At 37.3% G+C, this 16195-nt stretch overlaps 1 protein-coding gene across 1 annotated transcript in view; it reads right to left on the bottom strand.

The window, feature by feature from the left end:
- The window catches only part of CKAP5 (cytoskeleton associated protein 5), a gene marked incomplete at its 3' end in the record, with an annotated part of 73742 nt that overhangs the window by 37454 nt on the left and 20093 nt on the right, over positions 1 to 16195 (bottom strand). The window contains exons 8-14 of the mRNA XM_007957550.2: positions 11757 to 11861; positions 8703 to 8792; positions 8419 to 8583; positions 7401 to 7529; positions 6489 to 6671; positions 984 to 1097; positions 536 to 646 (exon numbers count right to left, since the gene is read on the bottom strand). Of these exons, the coding sequence (XP_007955741.1) occupies positions 536 to 646; positions 984 to 1097; positions 6489 to 6671; positions 7401 to 7529; positions 8419 to 8583; positions 8703 to 8792; positions 11757 to 11861 (897 nt within the window). The remainder of the gene's footprint in view (positions 1 to 535; positions 647 to 983; positions 1098 to 6488; positions 6672 to 7400; positions 7530 to 8418; positions 8584 to 8702; positions 8793 to 11756; positions 11862 to 16195) is intronic.

Below are 16195 nucleotides of genomic sequence, written 5' to 3'. Positions count from 1 at the left end.
GGAGGGTTGGACACTGGGAAGAGGTAACTATGGGGAGGAAGTGGGAGGGGAGCTGTTGCATTGTGGTAAACTGTGGTCAATGATATTAGACAAAGTATATATGAACTGTTGTATGGAAAGTGAATTTGCTCTGTAAATCTTCACGCAAATCACAATTAAAAAATAAAAAGATACAGATAAAAGGTGGTTTAAGTGGAGAGATGTGTCTGTCTAGTAACTTTGAGTACCATAATTTTGAAATTCATCTAAGTCTTATTATTCAGACTAAGACCCTAATTTTCTTGAATAAATACTAAGTTATGAGTTGAGAGAATGCAGATGTTGCATGATAACAAAAACAACACAGCTACTGAAAACAACCAACCAAAAAAAACCCCACTTCATCATTAGTTAACACAGTGGAACTTGTTCACTAGTTGTAAATCACAGCAATGAGGACAAGAACTTTTTCAATTTCACTGTTCACTATTCATAATTTCACTGTTCACTATAAAATTAATTTTCTTTCACACTCAGTTTATGTGCCTGGACTGACCTTCTGGAACTCTTCCATACAGGCCAGCCGTTCCTTCCAGTTACTACTGTCTAGAAGCTGTATACAGGTAGGGGGAAGGACAGCTGAAGCTTTTTCTTCACATAGTTCTATCTGTAAGATACAAAAACATATTAAAATTAGGAATCGCTTAAGGAAACAGACCGTAAGAAAGTAAAAATACCCCAGTCGAATCTAAAACAACACCTCATAGGTGTGCTACAGTACGTGAGCCTTCTATCATATAGCCTTAGGGTTGCTGTGAGTTGGAACTGAGTCAGCAACAACGGGTTTGGTCTGGTTAAAGGGGAAGTTTGTTCAAGGCACAGTTTCAGTAACTTAAAAGACATTAACTATATGTTGTAGAATCCAGCAAAGAAAGACCTCAAATCTTGTCATAGGTCTTCACTTTCCATAGTTTTACAAGTTTGAGACGGTGTACGGTACTGACCGACAGCTCAGGCTCCACTATTTCTTTGGTGTCCAATCCTTTCTTGTTCTTTGTTCCAGTGCTACCTGAACCCCCTGGTGCAGCTGGCTTCCCCTTCTTAGGTGGTCCACCAGCCTAAAAATGATTAACATAAATTAATTAAGCCATTTAACACTTTTTTAGTTACAGACTCTCTTGAAAATTTGATCAAAATGAGGGTCCAAATTATAAAATTTGATAAAATTTTACCATCACATAAAATGATTTTATATATTAAAAACAAAGCATTTTTATTTTGCTGACAGAATTTAGAAGTTTCAGGGCAGAAAGACCCACCTGAGCACCATCCATGGTGAAATCTGCAGAACTTATATTAAGAGCCTCTGATTCAGAACGAGCTAATGAGAGAAATGACTGACTCATGTGTCGCTGAGGAATTAACTTTACTCAAATCAAGGTCTAGCTCTTGCCCTTGGCTACTAGAAGTGCTATCTAGGCTCCTGGAGTGTCCTGCCTGATAGGAATATCTACATCTGGGGGCTCTGGCTTCCAGACAGTCTAACAATATGATTTATGACAGGGGCTTTGAGCCAGGCCACATCATCTCTGACCTCTGGAGGAACAGGAGACTAAAGGTCAGCCACAAAGGGAGTATGTGAGCCCCAATAAAGACTCTGGATTCCAAAGCTCAGGTAAGTTTACCTATAGGCAATACTCTGAGCACTGTCACACATCATTCTCAGGAGGACGTAACACTGTTGGGGATTCCATGAGTAAAGCACAACCCATGGTGGTCTTGTGGGTAAGGTTCCTTTTGACTTTGCAGTTTGGCCTAACTTCTGGAAAACTAGAATTACACATTCACAAACTAATTTGACAACAGGGACCCTTGCCTTTAAATGTCTCTAAATCTTTCCCACATTAGTAAAGACTAGTTTCTATGTTATGTAGTATTTAACATAAGGTGCCCCAATAACATTGGAATATATCATTATTCATTGCAGAGCTGGCAAAGAAAAATGGGACTGTCATAACAATCTCAGTGATTGTTCTAGTTATGCTGAAGATGGTCATCGCATTGAATCTTTTCATTGTTTTAGTCGTTTTTCAGGTGACTTTCTTGGGTTTTACAAATAATAATTTTACCTCTTCTTCCCTAATATTAACATCTCTTACTTTATTCTTTAGTCTAATTACAGAACATTGTTTATTTACTTTTTATTGTGATTGCATGAAAGCTTACAGAACAAAATCATTTTCCGTTTTATAGTTCATACACATTTGTTTCGTGACATTGATTGAAATCTCCACAATGTAACAGCTCTCTTCCCAGTTCCTCCCTATGGTTACCTTTCCCTGTGCCCCTCTTTCCTGTCTATTCCTGCCCTCTAAGCCTTCTCCTGTGCAAATGCTGCCCTTCTAATCTCCCATGGAAATTAAACTAAATTAAATTAAACTAAATTAAATTAAACCTTTTTTTTTGTTTGTGTGTTTGGTTGTGGTTAAGAAGTTATCTTTGTACCCTGAGCTCTAATGTGTATTATATATAGAGAGAGAGAGAGAGAGAGAGAGAGAGAGAGAGAGAGAGACAGAGAGACAGACACGGGGAGAGGGAAGCGTGAGAGAGATTTTTTTTTTTAACTGTGATTGGGTGAAAGTTTAGAGCAAATTCACTTCCCATACAGCGGTTCACATATACTTTGTCTCATGACATTGACTACAATTTACTCCAATGCAACAAATCCCCTCCCACTTCCTCCCCATAGTTACCTCTTCCCTATGTCTGTCCCTCCATGCACTCCTGCCCCCTGAGCCGTCCCCCTGTGCATAAACAGCCCTTCTACTCTCCCATGATTGATTTCTCCAAGGAGTTTATCTACCTAATGTAAATGTTCACCTCACACGCCTGTCTTTTGTTTGGCTGGAAGCCACAGGTGTGGGGGGTTCAATTCCAGACCTGAAGGGCAGCTAGGGGCCATAGTCTCAGTGGTTCCACCAGGCTCTATCAGACCAGCAAACCTGGTTCCCCCACCCCTTTTTTGTTTTCAAATGATTCTGAGTTTTGTTCCACATTGTTCTCCCTCCCTATCCAGGATTTCCTAAATAGATCCCCCTCTGAGTAGCTGATAGTGGTAGGTGGGTACCATCTAGTTCTTTTGTTCTCATAGTCATATAGGCTGTGGATTGCATGGTGTACCAGATATAAAACATTTTTAAACCATAATGATAACAGCAAGCATTATTTTGTTTTATTTTTCACTTTAATGGGAATGCTTCTAGGGTTCCACCAATAAACATGATACTGGCTTTTGGTCAGCTACATTTATCACTAAATGCAGATCTACCAACATATATTTAATTATGCCAAAGTATCCATCTACGCCTATGTAGTCAAAAATTTTTATCAAGAAGATATGTTGAAATTTATTCTATTCTTTTTCAATGACTGAAATTATGTATTTTTTAAAAAATCTATTATAATGTTAATATTGACCCATTCTTATAATCTTAGAATAAACTTCATTGGTCCTGGTCATACTTTTTAAATTATACCACTTGGATTCTATTTGCTAATATTCTATTTAAAAGTCTTAATCTAAATTCATTATTCTCTAGTTTCGAAAGGTCATAAGAAAATAGCAGTATGTTACAAGGTTCACAGCCAATAGTAGTAACAATATGAGGACAACACACTGTTGCCATGCTCACATTATTCCTTCTACCTATTTTAGGTATTTGTTAAGAAATGCCTTAAACTTAGAAAGAACGATGTTGTTGTTGTTAGGTGCTGTCAAGTCATTTGATTCATAACGACCCTATGAATGGCAGAATGAAACACCGCCTGGTCCTGAGCCAGCTCCATGATTCTTGCTATACTTGAGCCTATCACCACCGCTGCCACCATGTCAATCCATCTTGTTGAGGGCCTTCCCCTCTTTTGTCAACCCTCCACCTTACCAAGCATGATATTCTTCTCCACAAAATGGTCCCTTCTGACAACATGACCAAAGTAGGTGAGACGAAGTCTGGCCATTCTCACCTCCAAGGTGCATTCTGGCTGCACTTCCTCCAGGACAGACCTGTTAAGTTCTTTTAGCAGTCCATGGTACTTTCAGCTTTCTTTGCCAACACCACAGCTCAAAACCATCAATTCTTCTTTGGTCTTCTTTATTCGTTGTCCAGGTCTCACATGCATATGAGGCAATTTAAAATACCATGGTTTGTGTCAGGTGCACCTTAGTCCTTAAGGAGATATCCTTGCTCTTCAGCACTTGAAAGAGGTCCTTTGCAGCCGATGTCCCCAGTGCTATATGTCGTCTGATGTCCTGAATGCTGCTTCCAAAGACCCAGTCTTTGACAATTTCAATATTTTCTCCATACTGCAGACTGTATTCTTCAATCTTCATCAGTAAGTACTTCAAGTCATCTTCACTTTCAGCAAGCAAAGTTGTATCATCAGTGTATCGCAAGTTGTTAATGATTCTTCTTCATATAGTCCAGCTTCTCGGATTATTTGCTCAGCATACAGATTGAATAGATATGGTGAAAGAATATAATCCTGACACACTCCGTTCTTGATTTTAAACCATGCAGCGTCCCCTTGTTCTGTTCGAACGACAGCCTCCTGGTCTATGTACAGGATCCTCATGACTACAATTAAATGTTATGGAATTCCCATTCATCACGATGTTATCCACAATTTGTTATGGTCCACACAATCAAATCCTTTTACATAGTCAATAAAACACAAGTAAACATCTTTCTGGTATTCTTTGCTTTGAGTCAAGACCCATCTGATGTCAGCAATGATATACCTCGTTCCACGTCCTCTTCTGAATCCAGCTTGCACTTCTGGAAGTTCTCTGTCAATATACTGCTGCAACCGTTTTTGTATTATCTTCAGTAAGATTTTACTTGCATTATATTAATGATATTGTTTGATAACTCCCACATTCTGTGGGGTCACCTTTCTTTGGCATGGGTACAAATATAGATCTCTTCCATTCAGTTGACCAGGTAGCTGTCTTCCAAATCTCTTGGCATAACTGATTGAGTGCCTGCAGCAGCAGGCAATAGAATGAGAGAGGACCAAATCAGCCTTCAACATCCAGGCTAGTATGCAAGCAGTGTTATCTTGAATATTCTAAGAATTTATGGTACAGTTAGCAAAACTAAGATGCTCATTTAACCAGCATTCTAATCACATGGCAACTTTTAATACTTGCTACTTCATTCAGCAGTACAATTCTGTTGGCTCAAAATGTAAATACCATAAAGGGATATTATTGTTTTCTAACTCTAAAAATAGAAAATTTTATATTCTTAGATCAACTAGAATACTGCTTCTGCAGTCTCCCCTGTAATCACATTCTCTGTATAGAGAAAGAGCTCAATTAACAAATCTCCTACTTATCTGTTTAAAATGGGAACAGAAGAAGGTTACCTTTTCTTTAAAAAAAAAAAAAAAAAACTTCATGAGATTGCCAGCTAGTCTGGGCATGGAAGGATTCAAATAGAAGAGGAAACTCAGAGGGGGCTGTATTAAGAAAATCTGGATAGAGCTTAAGGTATCAAGGCAGGTCACTGTCCAGAGAAACAGGAGCTGGTGAGAAAGGAGAAAAAGTTGCCAACTCCCTATACTCTCTATGCTGGGGAGACAGCATAATTATCACCAAAAGCATACAAGCTCTGGAACTACAGGTACCTGAGTTCAAATCCCAGATCTGTCACTCCATTAATTCAGATATATGCTGAGCTCCTATTATATGCCAGAAACTGCTCTAAGCAAGTTTATAATACAGTGAGGAAATAGAGTAAACAAATAATTAAATGTAGAGTTAATTGTAAGAGTATGTATAGGCCACTTAATCTCACTGATCCTCCGTTTCCTTTTTTGGAAAAACAGGAATCAAAAAACATCTACCTCAAAGGTTGTTATGATGATTAAATAAAATCACACAGGTGAAGTGCTTCACAAAGTGATGCCCACTCAACTTCAGTCCCCTTCCCTCAATTCCATGCTCAGATTCAGGGAAGGGGTGGCAGTAAGGAAAAGGAATCATACTTTTTACATCTATAGCAGATATTTTTCACCCTTAAGAGAATCCACAGTACTCAAAGTTGATTATTTGTCTTTGGACATTTCTCCCTTTTCTACACTATAAAAAGGTGACAAGACCTAGACTGGTGTGCAGACTCAATGGTGTGATGTAGTTAGCAAAATTGACCAAGATGATGTTACTAATGTTAACAGCCTTGCCATATTTCACTACTTAATGATATTTTATGATTCCCTAAAATGCACTCCTATATCTTCAGTACCATTTTTCTATTAAAGTTTTAAATAGCCCAATATATTGTTGGCACACTCTGTATGCATTAACAGATGTCCTGCTGTACTTTGAACCTGGTGCATGAATTCACTTCTCAAAGAAGTCACATGGGGAGGACTGCATGAACCTGAGTTCAGACCCTACTCTACTAAATTTTAATTTTTATATTATAACTTCTACACCATCTATTAACCTTAGCAGCAGGTGCCTTTTTTAAGGGTCCTGGTTTGGGTGCTGAAATGTCCTTCACGTCCTTATCTCCTGCCGCTCCTGAAGCAGCAGTCCTTCCAGGCACAGGTTTGAACTCCTTCTTATCAGCTGCCAGTCCAGCTTTCTTACCATGTACCAGTTCTACTTTCTCTGAACATTCTTTGATCTGGAGAATGAAATTGAGATGAACATCATTAAGTTCAATCTTGAAATACAACCATTACATTATTATTGCTATATTTTTACTACATTATTATTTAATGTCATTTCTGAACCACAACTACATGAGCATTCAGAGAGAAGAGTTTCCTTCTCAAAAAGATAAATTGTCCAGACTTTCTTGATAGTAGATATACATTAATATCTTATATTTTATTTCTAGAACAGAATTATGATCAATTTATAATGACCATATTTATGACAAAGACCCTCACATTTACAAAGTTAATTTTCCAGATATTAGAAACAAATTTGTCTCAAAATACTGTTTTTACCTCCTCTACAGAGTAGTTACTCAGCTTTTCTTTGGTATAATTTGGAATATATTTCTACTGATAATACCACTATAGCTTGGGATGAAATCTAAATCCTCAAAAACTATGCTTTCAAATTCCAGGTCTCAACCACAAATGGAGAATGAAAAAAAATTTTTATGAGTCAATACCAGCATTTTTACTTCATAAAACAGAATAAAGTTGAAAACACAAAGTACGAGAGTACTCCTGCAACACTTATTACAGTTGTGCACGCATGTGTGTGTGATGTAAAATGTATTTCCTATTGTGGGTGGGTTGTAATAAAAAACTGAGAAATACTAAGTCATTTTCAAGAGATAAAATCAAAATGCAGAGACAGGACAATGGCCCAATTTCATTAAACTCCGTTATTAACCTACCTTATCAAGCTTGAGCTTGTCCACATCAGCTAAGAATGGGTTTACTGCTTTCTCACCAACTACTTTCAAAGCAGTACCCAATGCTTCAAATGCAGCATCTCTGACTTCAAGAGCAGAATCATTGATGTGCTATAGTCCAGAAGTAAACAAAAATGATCTTAATACAAAGTATTTGAGGTATTACTGAGTTTTACTCAAATTGGTGGAAGCTGGTTAAAGAATTTGCTTTATACAACTCACTGAAGTTAAGTTAGTTTTCCTTTTGCCAATTAACACAGTTACTGTCACAAACACTCTTTAGGTTAAGGAAAGCTCTGGCAATCCATTCAGCAAATACATGCTTTCTTTCCCTCCTTTACCACTGCCATTTAGTCCATTCTGGCTCATAGCGCCTCCCACTTTGGGTTTCTGAGGCTGTAAATCTTTACGGAAGTAGATTGCCCAAATGTCCTTCCATGGAGTGGTTGGTGGGTTTGAAGGTTTGAATCGCCAACCTTCTGGTCAGCAATCAAATGCCTTAGGCACTGTGCCACCAGAGCTATGATCTTGGTGGCGTAGTGCCTGAGGCATTTGAGTGCTGACCAGAAGGTTGGCAGTTCATATCTACCAGCCACTCCATGGAAGGGAAGACTGCAATCTACTTCTGTAAAGATTTACCACCTAGGAAACCCAGTGGGAGATGCTATGAGTTGGAATGAATTTGATGGCAGTGAGTTTGGTTTGTTTTTCCCTTCCTTTATCTAAAATGCTTCAGTCTCAAATGAACTTCAAACTTTCCCCATTTGATGCCTGCGCTTGACCAGATCCTGCTGAATCCTAGTATAAGAGCCAAGTAAGGAACAAAATTATTAGCAGTTAGTTAAATCACAAAGCTAAGTTGTGCTTTTCTTCAAACCTGTAGAGGTCAAAAGACCATACATAATCTAGTCTGGAAGTCAGGTAGTCATTGTACATCTTTAACAGAAAAGAAAAATCTACCTATTTATAAAATAATTCCCCAATTTCAAAGAGTCTCTACCTTAAGCAGAGCAGCACAAAAGGGCTTCAGTAAGCTCTTTGGCAGGGTAGAAGCAGTGCAGTGGCGGAAGCTCCTTGCAATAAAAAGAGATGTCTGCTGCTTGATGGTTGGATTTTTATTATCCATCACTGCTAAGACATCCTCACTGATGTTCTGTAGTGTCGTCTTTAGAAAGAAAATGTGGTCAGTGAGCTTCTCTCAATTATAAAGAACAACCAAATTAGTACATCAATAAAAATTTAGACAATTTTACTTCAGGCAAAATACTCATGCTATCAACTTACAGTTAGGAAGATTGCATCAATTGCCTCCTGCAGAGCCTGTACCACTTGAGGCTTCTTCTCTTTGAATTTCTCCAAAATGGTTGGCACAACCTGTAAAAGTAAACAGCTAGAATATTATTCAGTAATAAAAAGGAATGAAGTGCTGATACATACTACGACATGGATGAACATTATGCTAAATAAGTCACTCACAAAAGACCATACATTGTATGAGTCTATTTACATAAAATGTCAAATCCATAGAGACAGATTAGTAAATGCCAAGGTCTAGGGGGGAGGGGTTAAGGGAGAGAGGCTGCTAACAGATGTGGAGGTGCTTTTGGGGATGATAAAAATGCTCTAAAGTTAGATAGTAGTAATGGTTGCACAACTCTGTGAACTGAAAACTACTGAATCATATATACTTCAAAAGGGTGAATTTTATAATATGTAAATTACATTTCAATAAAGCTGTTATTAAAAAATATTACCTTGGCTCTATTAAAAAAAAAAAGTAAGCAACAAAGTTTAATAAAAAGTTATTTCCCTTAAGAATAGGCAAATGCATAGAGTACTGAGAACTAAGGGAAGGGAGTAATAGGAGTTATTGCTGAAGGGGAACTGAGTTTCTGTGTAGAGTAATGAAAAGCTTTTGGAAATGGATGGTGGTAAATGGTAGCACAACATGGTGAAAGTAACTAATGTCACTGAACTGTACACTTAAAGATTAAAATGGCAAATTTTCTTACACGTATTTTACCATAATTAAAAAAAAGTCATTTCCCTCCTTGTAGGGTATAAGGATTCCCATTCTGTCCCAATGCTTTCTCAGCCTTCTTTGGCCTCTACACCTTATATGCAACCCAAGTTTTATCTCTAACATCTCTCATTAGACAAAATGATTCTTGACTACGTGAACTTAGGATAGGGAAACAAGTAGAGTATGGAATTCTTCCTCACCACTCAAGATTCTAATATACCTCACTGGGCTAGATGTCTCCAGTCCCTGCACTTCACTAAAAGTGAAAAAAATAGTAATAGAATTTATAGACATTTGTGATCAGAATTATATCTTCTTATTTAAGTTCTAAGTTTGGATCAGTAATGCTGGAAGTTTAATGTTTCTCCCAAACTACCACTCATTCATTAAATACTTACTGAATGCCTAATATATTTACTGAGTGCAAAGTACTATGCTAACAGGCAAATTAAAGATTTTTTTTTAAAGGTCCAAAAGAACCAGCAAAGCTCAACAGCCATCTAAATTTTTTTTTTCACCATTTCATAGAAGTGTACACACCATAAAGAATGCAGTATTTTCAATAGTGTAGGAGTTATAAACAGAAGTCATAAATTTGAGAATCAAAATATTTTAATGATGATGGCTAAAGTTCACTTTTATATACAATGCCAAGAAGAGAGTTTATAAATAGGCAAAGAATGTAAAATTGAACTGCTAACATGCTTGATACTAATGCTATATATTATATAGTTTTGAGGGGGGGAAATAATTTTGTAAATATGAAACACTGGAGATATTCTTTAAGCCATACAACAAAATGTCACAAAATCATAGAACTCAAACTGAAGAGCCAGGTAACCATCCAACCATGATTCTGTAAACAAAATAAATTTAAAAAATGGTTTTCTAGCTTGAAAGTTATTCCTCATACAAATGTATAAAATACACTAATAAGTGACACAAAACTGATCAAAAGCTGTTTAAAATGCTACTAGCATACGTACATTCACACACAAAGATACTATAAATATTATTAGTTATAATAAAGATATTGGTTATAATTTTGTTCCAATTTATGATTTACATGTTTAAGGGTTTTATAGATCATTATTTTTATTTCCCTGGTAATAAGCCAGTCATGCTTTATTTAGTAGTATTTTTTTTAAGGTCTCTGAATTTATTTTTAATGCTATTAAGTAAGCAAGTTGCAAATACCATAGCTCAAATAAAATGACGTGTGAAAAGGTACTATTAGGAGATATGTAAGTCAAAGGAACCAAATGCTCAAATGGATAGGAAGTTGAACCCTAAAGTTCAGTAAGGTCAATTTCAGGATGGTGAAGCATTCTAGATAATTCAGACCAGACTAAGAGGACAGTGAGAGATGCCACAATTAAAGAAAGCATCTCAAATTGTTAAAACTGTTACCAAACTTGAGTGCTACCAAACTTACACAGTCAATGAATGTCTCCAGCTGGGGAATCTTAGAATAAATTAAAATGATATTTTACCGGTGGTGTAACCTATATAAAATGTCTCAAGTATATAAGTAAATTACTTTTTTTAAATAGAAAACACTATTAATATATATTATATATACTGACTTCACTTGTAATTGTATCTTGCCTTTCTTTACTCTCATTTTCACTCTGAACTTGGTTATTTTAAGTTTTATTTCATCCTGTAATACTGTATACAACGGTGTAAGAACAAACCAAACCAATGAAATTCACTGATATTGAGTCGATTCTAACTCATATTGACCCTATAGGACAGAGTAGTACTGCTCCATAGGTTTTCCAAAGCTGTAAATTTTAATGGAAGCAAACTGCTTCATCCTTTTCCCACTGAGCGAGTGGCTGGGGAGTGTGAACCACCAGCCTTTTGGTTAGTAGCCATATGCCTTAACTACTGTGCCATCAGCAATCCATCAGAACAAAGCAGGATAAACAAATAATAAGCAAATAAATAAACTCAACTAAATACTCTAAGCCAAATCCCTGACTTTGTACATAAAGCTAATGAATTTAGCTACAACTAACATCTTTATTAAGTTTTGCTGAATATTTAGTCACAAGAGCGACTACAGCTAGGTTCCTCCCTGGTAAGATTTTATTGCGGTACACTGCTGAAGTCAGTTGGTATTAAAAACCTAAACTCTTCTTCTTCACTCTTTTTTCCCTTGTAGAAGTAATGCCTCCATTCTACTTCAAATTTTACTTCGCCCAGTCTATAAAGATCTAAGTCAAAGAGTTGTTTTAAAGCATAAAGCAAACTAGGCTGCCATTCCTGATTATTTTATTGATTTGTATCTATAAAGAAGTGTTACTTACGTGTCCTGCATATTGTCCAAATTTCTTCCTTAACCCAACAGCCAGGCCAGTAAGACATTTTGCTGCCAAAGCCACCAACATGACATTGGTGTCCTTTCCAACAACCTATAAAGTGAGGGAAAATGAAAAACAAAATGGCTGCAGCTCTGTAGAGGGGAACTTACGTTTACTCTCAAAACAACTCTAAAAACTAATGTTAATGGTTACCAATTTTTTTTTTCCTATAAAAGAAAGATTCTCATTTGATAATATCAAAGTTGGGAACTTCTGTTTCTTATGTTTAGCCTCCTATCTTAAAAGTTCCACCAATGATACACATGAAACAACTTTAAATTGCTAAGCCTCCTAGTGGTAGGCTGGGCTGTCAATGTTGCAGGAGGTGACCCTGATAATGGTAGAGAAACTGGAAACTTGCTCTGCTTTATTCTGGGAAAGAGAAAGCCAAACAACAGACTGTTTCTGAAGGACACCACAGAGAAGCAACTCTACCATTTTTACCTAAGAGCACTAGTGGAAACTGTAGCAGGTAGCTTCCTGAAGTCCTTGGGGACTCTAAATTGAAAATGCCATTGGAACTGTTCTCAGGTAGTTTCTGGCACTGCAGCTGCCATATTAGTCCCCAAGTGAAACCAAGTTGTCACTTAAAAGTCTTATAGCTGATTCTCCTCCAGCACTACTTATGCTACCTCTTCTGCTATCACGCCTCACATAGCCCAGCACTTAGGTAAACGGGTAGGAACTATGTCTGTGGCAATTTCACAAGAATGACTACAGCTAGGTTACTCCCTGATAAGATTTTTATTGCGGTACACAGCTGAAGTCAGTTGGTATTAAAAAACCTAAAACTCTTCTTCTTCATTCTTTTCCCTTACAGAAGTAATGCCTCCATTCTACTTCAAATTTTGTCTGATTTGATGTTCTATAAGCAGAACTCTTTGTTTCAGATTCCCTGCACTAAACAACCTCTAATATACTGTAGCATACCTTCTTTAAGTACTGAGGAATAAAGAAAAGAAATATTTTAAGAAACAAATTTCAAAACCAAAACCAAACTCACTCCCATCAAGTGGATTCTGACTCACAGTGACCCTGTAGGAAAGAATATAACCTGCCCATAGTGTTTCCAAGGCTGTAAACCTTTACAGAAGCAGACTACCTCATCTTTTTCTTGAAGAGCCACTGGTGGGTTCAAACCACTGACCTTTTTGTTTATCAGCACAATGCTTTCCCTGCTATGCCACCAGAGCTCTACCAGAAAATTAGGCACCACAATTTTGAAAGTGTTTTGCTTTATAATCCTTATTTCATTTAATTTTCATTCAAACCCTATGAGATAGGTACTATTATTACATCAATTATGCAGATTTCAAAAATTAAATGGGGATTAACCTGCTCAGGGTCACAAAGCTAGCAAATGGGATGCTGTGATTCAAACCCAGGTCTATTTTGATTCCAAAGCCCTTGCTCTTGGCAAATTTATTATCCTTATGACGAGATGGGAGCTCTAGTGGCATAGTGCCTAAGCCATTTGACTGCTAACCAGAAGGCTGGCTGTTCAAACCCACCAGCTACTCCTTGGAAGGAAGAGTGGGCAATCTATTTCCATAGAGACACCACCTCAGAAACCCAAGGAGAGGTTTCTATAAGTCAAATCTGACTTGATCACAGTGAGTTTGGCTTTTTTATTTGGTTTTATGACAAGATGCTTAATGAACATTTTGTTAAATTTCTAATTAATATAAGTCTGTGGAAAAAAAACTTCCCAAATCATTTCTGTATTTAACTCACTGTTAGTATTTCTAAATGTTCTGATATTTTCTTCCCAGAACAAAAACCTCTCAGGTATATTTTAAAAAGCAAACTCACTGCCATCGAGTCAGTTCCAACTTATTGCAACTCCCTTTGGGTTTCCAAAGAGGTAAATCTTTATGGAAGTAGATTGCCCAGTCTTCCTTCCACAGAATGGCTGGTGGGTTTGAACTGCCAACCTTCTCGTTAGCAATCAAATGCCTTAGGCACTACGCCGCCAGAGCTCCTTCAGGTATAATTTAGATGCTAATATTTTTATTCAGCATCTAAAAATATATGTATTTCAGGATGGTCATCAAATGTATGCCAGGCCTTATTCCAACAAATTAAAATTCTAATTTAATGAACATGGGATGAGAAAAGGTGATTTCCTTACATAGCTCCAATTAAAAAACATTATTTCATCCCATTCTTAGCTGAATACCACTCCCTAGCTAGTGGGTGGTACAGTGGCTAAAGTATTTGGCTGTCATCCAAAAGGTCAGTAGTTTGAACCCACCAGCTGCTCCAGAAAGATGGAAATGAGGCAGTCTGCTTCCATAAAGATTTACAGACAGAAACTCAATAGGGCAGGTTCTACTCTGTCATATAGAGTAACTATGAGTCTGAAATGACTCGATGGCAGTGGGTTTGGTTTTTTGGTTTAGCTAGTGGAGGTTGGAGGAGCTCTGGTAGCATAGTGGCTAAAAGCACTTGACTGCTAACCAGAAGGCTGGTGGTTCAAACCCACCAGCCACTCCTCGGAAGGAAGGTTGGGCAATCCTACTTCCGCAGTGATACTGCCTCGGAAACCCAAGGAGGGGTCGCTATGAGTCGGGGCCAACTCGACGGCACATAACAACAACAACAGCGGAGGTTGGACCCTATGATCCTCCTGTAAAGAAAGTACTGAAGAAGATCCTATGACCATATTATAATTCAAGATGGTTGAATGAACTTCTATCAAGTGAGTGATGAACCAGGCACACCAGGGATGTATCTACTTGTCAACACTCATTGTCTCACATTAGAGTCTGACTAAGCAAGTAGTTCTAAATTGGGAAATGGGAGTGAGAAAGGTGCAGAAGTATTTATTTTCACAAAAAAACAGCATATATGGGGAGCTCCACAAATAAAAATTTAGTGACTTCTGTTCTAAAGCTTTAGCTGATAATCTCAATTTAATCTAACAATGGGAAATTATCTATAGTTCTAAACTGGGGGAAGAAAGCTTTAGCTGATAATCTCAATTTAATCGAACAATGGGAAATTATCTATAATTAAAAATGCTAAAAAAAAAAAAAATGCTGTCACTCTCTTGGTAATCTAAGCCTACAGTGTTAAAATACAATCTGATTTTAAGTAATTATTAATTAGTATTTCTCTTTAATTAGTATGTAAGTCACTAGCTAATAGTAATCAAAATAAAAACACACTTGTTTTCTTTGGAAGAGGGAAAAATGAATGAAACTCATCATGAATTATTGTGTTTAGGAAACTATGATGAACACAAAGCAATAATTAAAGGGGAAAAGAGTAGAAAGACCAAATGGAAAAAAGTTAACTCCACATAGGAAATCCAGAGAGTATATAATAAAACACCTCAAAAGCCAAAATCTAAATCTAAAGAATATATGTATATGTGTGAGCTCTGGTGGTGCAGTGCCTAAGGCATTTGATGCTAATCAGAAGGCTGGTGATTCAAACTCACCAGCTCCTCGATGGAAGAAAGATAGGGCAATCTACTTCCGTAAAGATTTATGGCCTCGGAAACCCAATAGGGGCTGCTATGAAACAGAATCATCTCAATGGTATATACAGCGTGTATATATAAAACCACCACCACTTGTGTCACTTTGCTTTACTGTGGTGGCTTGCATGTTGCTGTGAGGCTGGAGGCTATGCTACCAGTATTTCAAATACCAGCAGGGTCACCTATAGTGAACAAGTTTCAGTGGAGCTTCCAGACTATGACAGATGGGAAGAAGCAAGGGGCCATGCACTTCTGAAAACATGGGCCAGTGAAAACCTTATGAATATCACTGAAACACTGCCTGATATAGTGCCGGAAGATGAGCCTCTCAGTTCGGAGGGCACTCAAAATAGCACTGTGGAAGAGGTGCCTCCTCAAAGTAGAGTCGACGTTAATGACATAGATGGAATAAAGCCTTCAGAACCTCCATTTGTTGATAGGGAATAACTCAAAATGGGAAGAAACAGCTGCAAACATCTATTAGTAATCAGAACATGGAATGTACGAACTGTGAATCTAGGAAAAGTGGAAACTGTCAAAACTGAAATGAAACACATAAAGATCAATATCCTACGCATTAGTGAGCTGAAATGGACTGGATTGTCCATTCTGAAGTAGACAATCACATGGGTTACTATACTGGTAATGACAAATTGAAGAGGAATGGCATCATTTTCATAATCAAAAAGAATGTTTCGCACAAATTGCAGAAGAGAAACCAGATGATTGGGACCTTCTAAAAATTAAATTTTTATGTGCTTCCAAAGACTTCTCCAAAAGAGTCAAAAGAGAACCTACACATTGGGAAAAAATATTTGGTAATAACATATCTGACAAGGGACTTGTCTCTTGAATTTATAGAACACTCCAACACCTCAATAACAAAAAAGACAAACAA

This window comes from Orycteropus afer, unplaced genomic scaffold (assembly GCF_000298275.1).
Source record: "Orycteropus afer afer isolate SDZICR_OR568_19922 unplaced genomic scaffold, OryAfe1.0 scaffold00756, whole genome shotgun sequence".
NCBI lineage: Eukaryota > Metazoa > Chordata > Mammalia > Tubulidentata > Orycteropodidae > Orycteropus > Orycteropus afer.
The sequence above is the reverse complement of the archived record's forward strand: the minus strand, read 5'-3'. Positions and strand labels throughout refer to the sequence as shown.